Genomic DNA, 8,917 nt, shown 5'->3' with positions numbered 1-8,917 from the left:
GTCAACATATACCTCCACGTTCCGACCGATCATGTCGTGGAACACGTGATCCATAAGTCGCTGGTATGTGGCTTCGGCATTCTTGAGACCGAACGACATGACTTCATAGAAGAAATTATCGGAATCCGTTCTAAATGCGGTCTTCTCTCGATCACGGTGGTACATTTGTATTTGGTTATAACCCGAATAAGCATCAAGGAAACTTAAGATTTGATGACCGGCCGCACCGTCGACCAGTCAGTTGATTGTAGGTAAGGGATATGAGTCCTTTGGACATGCTTTGTTAAGGTCTGTATAATCTACACACATTCTCCATTTTCCATTCGCCTTTTTTACCATCACCACATTGGCTAACCACGTTGTGTAGTGGGCCTTCTGAATAAAACCAGCTTGAACTAGCTTGTCTGTTTCCTCCCGTGCGGCTTTGCGTCGTTCTTCACCTAGTTTCCTTTTCTTTTGAGCGATCGGCCTGGCCTCTTTATAAACAGATAACCGATGGGTGATAACATCTGATTTTACCCCTGGCATGTCTACAGCTATCCAAGCAAAAAGGTCAGCATTTTTTGTTAACGTCTTACCGATCGCCTCTCGGTCGTCCGGCTTGAGAGATGTCCCCATGTGTGTCTTGCGATCTTTGTCACGAAGGAATATGGTTGAAGATCTTCCCCTGCTTCCATCCGGGGATCATCCAGCCGAGGATCCAGATCAACTAAAGCGACTAAGTGTCTTCTAGATTCTCTTCCTTTAGAACGTCTTTCTGGTGACCGACCTCTTCGCTCTGTGGTTCGGTCGGCCAACGTGGTATAAAGCCTTCGGGTTGGCTTTACCTTCAGGCTAGCTACATAGCACTCTCGTGCTATCTTCTGATCTACATGTACGGTTGCTATATCTCCATTGACCGAGGGGAACTTCATAGCTAAATGAGGGGTTGAGACAACGGCTTTAAGCCTATTGATAGATGGACGACCGAGCAAAATATTGTACGATGTGTTGGCGTTGACGAGTAGGTATCGTATGTTGATGGTCTTACTAAGGTAGTCGTCGCCGAATGTAGTGTATAAATCGATAAATCCTCTCGTATCTACTCTTTCTCTTGAGAAACCAACTATTTGTTCGTTGTAGGGTTGTATCTCTGCCTCTGGGATCTTCATCTTCTTAAATGTTTCCCAGTAAAGGATGTCGACCGAGCTACCCTGATCTACTAAGACTTTTGCGATTGCGAATTTATCTATCTCCACAGTTATTACCACGGGGTCATCTTGAGATGGATCAATTGCTGTGAAATCATCATCGGTGAAAGTGATTGGTGGTATGTGCGGTCGGCGTTGTGTGGAGGTCGAATGAACGGATTGAACTGCTCTTAAATGTTTCTTCCTTGCTGAATTAGAACATCCTCTACCTGCAAAACCACCTGCAATGTAGTTAATCTCTTGAGGGGGCTGGCCGAGTGATACCGGTCCAGCGATTGTATTGATGATCGCGCAAACTTTCTGCTTAGTTCGACTTCTGCGCTCAGAACTTTCGCTTTTAGGTCTTGTTCGTCTAACTGGACTTTCGCTTCTTTTCCTTCTGTTGGAACGATAGTGATTGTCGCGGGTCCGGTCTTCTCTTCGTCCCGAACGTTCTCGGGGATCATGATCACGCTGGGGTGACCTGGATGCAGTAACGGTAGTTTTCACGAACTTGCGGAGATGACCGGCCTAGACGAGCTCTTCAATTTTATCTTTCAGTGCTTGGCATCCTTCGGTCGTGTGGCCGTAGTTACGATGGTACTGGCAACGTTTACTGGTATCGGCATTGGGAGGGGTTTGCGACTGCTTTAGTGCCGGAATCAACTCAATCTGTAGTGCTTCGTCTAGAACCTTACCCCTTGGTACAATCAAGGGGGTGTAGTTGTGGAAGCGGGGACCCCTATTGGGGCGATGCCAATCTCGGTCGGTCGGCACTATGGGGGGACGAATCCCTTTGCCCGTGTCTGTGTTCTCAACATGCGTTTTTCGATGATAATCAATGTGTTCTTCTATCTGCATGAACTTTGTCGCTCTTGTTCTTAATTCATCCATATTGCACGGGGGCCGTTTAATAAGACTTTCAGTGAACCTTCCAGGCAGTATGGCTGAGACCAAATGATGCATGGCTATGTCTGGATTAAGGTTACGAATGCTCATACACACTTTGCTAAATCTGTCCATAAATGTTCTTAAAGATTCTCCCCTTTCTTGTTTGACATTAAGGAGGGACATGGAGGATGTCTGATGAGGTCTACTTGTGGCATACTGTGTAGTGAATTTCAATTCTAAAGCGTCGAAGCTTGTAATGGAATTGGGTGGAAGGTCAGAAAACCATCCGAGGGGGCCTTCCCTGCTTCCCTGAGAGAGGTGGGGAAGACTTTACACCACACCGTCCGATCAGTCGTGTAAAGGGTCATTTGAGTTCTGAATATATTCAGATGTTCGTCCGGGTCTGTGGATCCGTCGTAAAGATTTATCGTTAGGCCTCTCCATTTGTCAGGGAGAGGGGTGGCTATGATATCGTCAGTGAACGGATGGCCTCTCGGGTTTGCTACCCTATTTGGGGTTACCTGCTTCACACTCTGATGGGTGTGCTGAACGAGTGATGTGGGAGGCATAGTTTAGGCTATTGTTTGGGCTATTGTCTTTGTTCCTGACTGATGTGGTGGTGGAGAAGGCGCACGCGAATGTCCTTCACGCTCAGATTGCTCGAGTCTCTCCATCAATCTTTTGTTCTGCTCTTTCAGTTGAGCTATCTCTTCCGCATGCCGTTGGCGTTCCTCTTCTTGTCTCTTCTTCTCTTCATCTTGATGTAGTTGATCAGTGACTCCCTTCTGAAGCAACTCCTGCATCTGAATCTGGAGGGTTTGGAGTATCGTCCAATGTTCCATCGCGGCAGTATCATTGTTGTTGTTCGTCGTTGAACCCATCCTCGAGTGTTGGTACCTCTAGGTCTGGGAATAGTGATTACTCGGTCCCACGGTGGGCGCCAATTGTACCTGTATGGATATTGGGGACTGAGTAATGTTGATCCACGTCGATACAAGGTGTCTACTTCCCTCTTGATTGTCCTGTTCTTCAAGTCTCCTTCTTCTTCGCGTGCTTCGGTCGGCCGGTGGGGGTACCTGCGATTGCGCTCCGACGCTCAAGTCAACAATGTTTCCAAGTGAGAATTCTCTGATAATCTGAAAACGTACATTTTTTCCTCCTCAGACGTCTCTTTTAGTAGGTTGACTTGGGCCTTGGTCCTGTGGGCCCAACAGTTGATGGTCAGAGACATGTTTAGTGGTTTCTGGGTCGTGCTTGATGGTGTCCTGAAAATTAGGGGAGTGGTCCAGAGGACGTGCTTCGACTTAGTCAATGGTCATTGTAATTGCTTTCCACTTCACGCGAAACAATCGTAGTAGATTTAATTAGATTTAATTAGGTTTATTCGACGTAAGCCACTCGGTCGTTCGGTGCCGACCGGTACAATATATATATTATATTTGTCAAAAGATAATAATTTTGAAAATATATTTACACAATTATTATTTTAATTATATTATAATTTATGAGAAATATTTTTAATTGTTGTTGTATCTACTACAATGCAATAATAAATATGTTTTTTTAATATATAATAACAAGTCAGTTATTTTGTTACACAATGATTTAACAACACGATTCATATCTTTTTTATGTTTTAATTATTCTATGAGTCACCACCGAAGAAAGTATATAAAGTGTGAAAAACACAGTAAGAACCAACAAGTAGCATGTAGTTCTTATGGACACATCATCGTGAAGAATATGGATATCTTGTAAAAAAGTTATTTGAAACAGCAATATGTAGTGCTTATAAATATAAATTAAAAATGTGCAACATAAAATTCATGATTCATATTTTCATGAATAAGCAAAAAAAAAACTATCAATAAAATTTTTCACAGCCAAAATAAAAGTGTAAAAGTAACATTAAACACCTTTCTTAAGTACAAATGATGCAATTTTTATCTTTTAATCAAGTATAAGATAAGCACTTCTGAATAAACTCAATAAGTTTAGCAACCTCAAATATTTGCTTATGTTGGAATCATGAGGAGATTCGAGTCCTTTAAGAAGCTTTATCTAGAAAATTCTTTGGCACATGATGTTTAGTAAGATATATAGATACACAGAAAAAAAATGCAATCATAATATATAATAAAAGGTATAGCTAACATAGATAAAAGTGATAAATTTTCTATGGCACTTCAAGTCTTTATGATAATAAATTTAAGGGTTAAATTTATTATTATGTGATAATACGAAATTGATTTTTGTTTTTCTCCAAATTTTAGACAATTCAAATATTTTTTATATTTGCAAGAAACAATAAATAAATATGGATTATTTAATGGGTGATCAAACTCTTATACAAGAAATAAATAAAAAAATAAGATAAGGTCTCACCCCGTAACCTATCCCAAACTCCTTACCAACAATTCTTTATCCCAAACAAACTAAAGAAGTTTACCCTTAACAATAGTCAAAGTATAACATGACATCATATACCAAAATACATACAAACATAACCAATTCACCAAATATAATCTTCAAAAGTATAATAACTTTTTTTTAAAATCCCTTTTACCACAAACACAACAACAACAAACAACATACAAAACCTTTACATGACACAACATACAAAACCTTTACATGACACATTTATTCCTCCAAAAGAGTCTTTTTATTCTAATGTAAGAAGCAAATGTTCCTATTGTAATATGTATATTATTGAAATGAGTTTTTCTGTATGTGAAATAATTGTTATTTTTTTAAAGATAGTTTTTTTCTAAAATTCGTTGTTGTTTTCAGTATAGGTTGATGTTCAGTGTAACTACTACTAATAGATTCATGTTAAACCTCAAATTGAATAAATTTCACATACAAAATAACATATTTCAATAATTTTCATACGGCAAGCACCTGAATGTCTAAAGTTTAGACTATGGATGAAAACCAATTTCGTATTATAATATCAGACGAAAAACATATTTAATCCTAAATTTAATAATATATCCAAGGATTATCATTGACCTATAAATGCAATATAAACTTGTATTAAAAAAATCATGTTATATATGTGTAAAATCATACTTAATAGTTTATATCATAAATAGATCTTTGCTTCAACAAAATCATCAAGGAAGCTATCATATATCTAAATTCATACTATCACGCAGGATTCACGTAAAAATAAATTGTGCACCATACATTTTTCTTCATAAAAACTACTTTGCATAGTTTCCTGATACCCAAAACAATAAAGAAACACATAGAGGAAACTTTGGTAGCTGAAAAATGAAAATTTACTTGAAAAAAATGAGGCACGTGCTCTACCACTGAGCTAAGAAAGTTTTGTCAAAAATTTGTTAAACGAAAACGAAAGAATTCGAGATTGAGGTTAACCCATGCAAAAAAAAATAAAAATCGCCGTCTGTGGGGATCGAACCCACGACCACGTGGTTAAAAGCCACGCGCTCTACCACTGAGCTAAGAAGGCTTTGTTAAAAAATTATTAAAAGAAAGAATTCAAGATTGAGGTTAACCTCTTACCTTAGTTATAATGAAATGTACAAGGAAATATGTTAAATGAACTAGAAAATATAGTTATGCAATTATTGTACGATATTGTACACAATTATACGCAATTAATTTAATAATGATAGAATCTCATGATTAACCTAATTAGCTTGTAATTTGGAAAGAGGAAGTCTCCTACACTAGTATATATTTCCTATACATGGAGTTATGTAAATAAACACAAGACCTCTTCTTTTTTCTTACCATCATCTTACATACCATTTTCTTATATGGTATCAGAGCACTAATCATGTGCTCTGACAGTCTCTCTAATTTTATCTGTTAAATAAGAGATCATGTTTGACAAAGAAGGCACCAACGTAGAAACCTTGTACAAGGCTTTACTGCCGAGTAAATTCAGCAATTGTCAAAGACTATTTACTTGTTCAACAATAACGGTAAAAATTGATACGTTTGTTAGTGTTGCAAGTATGCTTGCCATAACTCATCTATTAATTATGCTTTTACGAAACCATGTATTTTGGATAATAGAGCAACCAATCATATTGCATGTGATTCACAAATTTTCACACACACATCATCATTTATTCCAAATGTTAATCTGCCCACAGGCTCAACTGCGCCCATCTCATATACAGGCACAATTCAATGGCAATATCACTCACGTTCTTTGCGTTTCTTCTTTTAATTTAAATCTCATGTTAATTAGTAAGATAACTAGTTCACTAAATTGTTGTGTCGTTTTTACTCCACATGGTTGCATTTTGCAGGACTTGGCTACGGGGAGGATGATTGACTCGGGTAAACAACACGCAGGCTTAAACTTCAAGTCCCCTCTCCCAAACCAAGCCCACGCATCTCAAAGTTCGACCGACCCTGATTTATGGCACAAGCGTCTCAGACATCCTTCTCCAGCGTGTCTACAACTTGCATCTTCCTTACTATCTATCAGTAAAAATCTATTCCCATTCATAATAATTGTAGTATTTGTCCCAAAGCTAAACAGACAAGGCTACCCTTTCCTTTAACCAGAATAAAATCTCATTCTCCATTTAATCTATTGCATTGTGACATTTGGGATCCTCATAAAACCCCAACTCATTTTGGAAAACATTTTTTTCTCACTATAGTCAATGACTATACTAGATGTGCTTGTTTATTTCTTATGAATCACAAGTTTGAAACCCAACATCTCTTAGAATCATTCATTACTTTTGCACAAAATCAATTTCTGGCATCTATTAAAATCATCCACGTTGACAACGGATTGTAATTTATTTCTATGCGTAATTTTTTTTCTCAAAAAAGGTATTGAATGTCAACACACTTGTGTCTACACTCCTCAACAAAATGGAGTAGTAGAACGCAAACATAGACACATTTTAAACACAACACGACCCCTCCTATTTCAGTCCCATTTACCATTAGAATTTTGGGGGAATGCGTTTTAACCGTCGCATATATCATTAATCGTTTGTCAACACCTTTACTAAAAAATAAATCACCTTTTGAGATGCTATATAATCGTCCACCTTCACTTTCTCACTTAAAAAACAAAAATTTGATCCGCGTGGTTGACAGTGCATCTTCATTGGTTATCCTCTCAATCAAAAAACATACAAATTTTTTATATAGATGCAGACACTTTTTTTACAAGTCGGGATGTCATTTTCCATGAAAGTGTTTTCCCATTCTGCCAACAATCTCACACGCAATCCTCACCTCAATTACAAGGTGTTTTGCCCACTATTGACATTGACTTACCCACTCCTGTCCAACATTCACTCGATCAACCTTCTTCTCCTACCCATCACAATGCACCTGAACCTCCATCAAACCAATCTTCTTCTCCTACCCATCACAATGCACCTGAACCTCCATCAAACCAATCTTCTACTACTACTCGTCACAATGCACCTGAACCTCCATCAAACCAACTTTCTCCTCCTACTCGTCATAATGCACCTGAACCTTCAGCAGACCAACCTTCCTCTCCCATTCCAAGAAGTCTAGCGCCCATTACCAAACCTTCTCCAACCGACCTTCCTGATCGACGATCCAGTCGCACATCAACCCCACCTTCTTGGCTTCAAGACTACGTAACGGGATCCTAAGCCTATCATTCAACCACTGCCCAAGATCGGTCGAATGGAACCAGGTATCCTATGCATCATTTTCTTTCTAATTCACGATTTTCTTCTACACATAGTGCATATCTTGCTAACATCACAACCACCAAAGAACATCACATTTATGCTCAAGCTATCCTTGATCCAAATTGGCAAAAAGCAATGGACGAAGAGCTTTCCGCCTTGCAGCTAAATCAAACGTGGACCTTGACACCGTTACCCGGGCAAAAACCCATTAGATGCAAATGGGTTTATAAAATAAAGTACAAGGCAACATCGACGATATAAGGCGCGCCTTGTCGCAAAGTGGTACACTCACATGGAAGGTGTCAACTATTCTGAAACTTTTTCACCAACAACAAAATTAACAACTTTGAGGTGTCTCCTAACCATTACAACAGCCAGAAATTGGTTTACTCACCAGCTAGATGTGCAAAATGCCTTCTTACAAGACACATTGCATAAAATTATTTACATTGACTTGCCACCCGGCATCATCGAAAGGGGATATGTCGACTCAACAAATCCCTTTATGGTCGTCTCAAACAGGCATCCCGAACATGGTTTTCAACATTTTCTCATGTGATTAAATCGGTAGGATTTCAACCGTCCAAGACAGACTACTCTCTATCACAAGACAAAATAACTCATCATTTAATGGCCTTTTGATTTATATGGATGATATTCTTTTGACAGTAAATGATTTGACAAAAATTCAGCGTATTAAAGACTGTCTATTACAACAATTTCGCATTAAAAATCTTGGAGACTTAAAATATTTTCTAGAAATTGAATTTTCGGTATTTACATGTCACACAAAAAATATGCGCTTGATATTTTGCAGGATATAGGACTCACATGTGCTCGTCCAGACAAATCTCCAATGGAGCAATACCTAAAACTCACACCAGACGATGGAGAGTTATTAAAGGATCTAGTCAAATACAGGCGACTCGTGGGACGACTGATACCTCACGGTTACTCGACCTGACATAGCATTTTCGGTTCGAACCCTAAGGCAATATATAAAGGTGTCATGTAACTTGTCAGCTCAACATTTATGTGACAATCAAGCGACATTACATATACCAGCAAATCCAGTATTTCATGAACGCACAAAACACATTAAGATAAACTGTCACATTGTGCTAGAAAAATTACAAGTTGTGATAATCAGTCCTTCATATGTACCGACACAAGTTGCAAATA

General features: G+C 38.5%; 1 protein-coding gene and 1 non-coding gene across 2 annotated transcripts; both read right to left on the bottom strand.

Annotated features, from left to right (window-relative positions):
• Positions 1-237: 237 nt before the first annotated feature.
• Positions 238-618, bottom strand: LOC150029174 (uncharacterized). The gene has a single exon (XM_090297960.1). The coding sequence runs from the start codon at positions 616-618 to the stop codon at positions 238-240; it is 381 nt and encodes a 126-aa protein (XP_090154086.1).
• A 4,848-nt stretch (positions 619-5,466) lies between these two features.
• On the bottom strand, positions 5,467-5,538 carry TRNAK-UUU (transfer RNA lysine (anticodon UUU)). The gene has a single exon. It is a non-coding gene; the product is annotated as a tRNA-Lys (tRNA).
• Positions 5,539-8,917: the final 3,379 nt, after the last annotated feature.

This window comes from Phaseolus vulgaris, chromosome 2, assembly GCF_051622355.1.
Source record: "Phaseolus vulgaris cultivar YP4 chromosome 2, ASM5162235v1, whole genome shotgun sequence".
Classification (NCBI taxonomy): domain Eukaryota; kingdom Viridiplantae; phylum Streptophyta; class Magnoliopsida; order Fabales; family Fabaceae; genus Phaseolus; species Phaseolus vulgaris.
Note: the sequence above shows the minus strand (reverse complement) of the source record. Positions and strands in the feature narration are given on the sequence as shown.

Bases quoted from the DNA above. Each gene is read 5' to 3' on its own strand.
- LOC150029174 (XM_090297960.1), bottom strand. From the start codon at position 618: ATGGGGACATCTCTCAAGCCGGACGACCGAGAGGCGATCGGTAAGACG.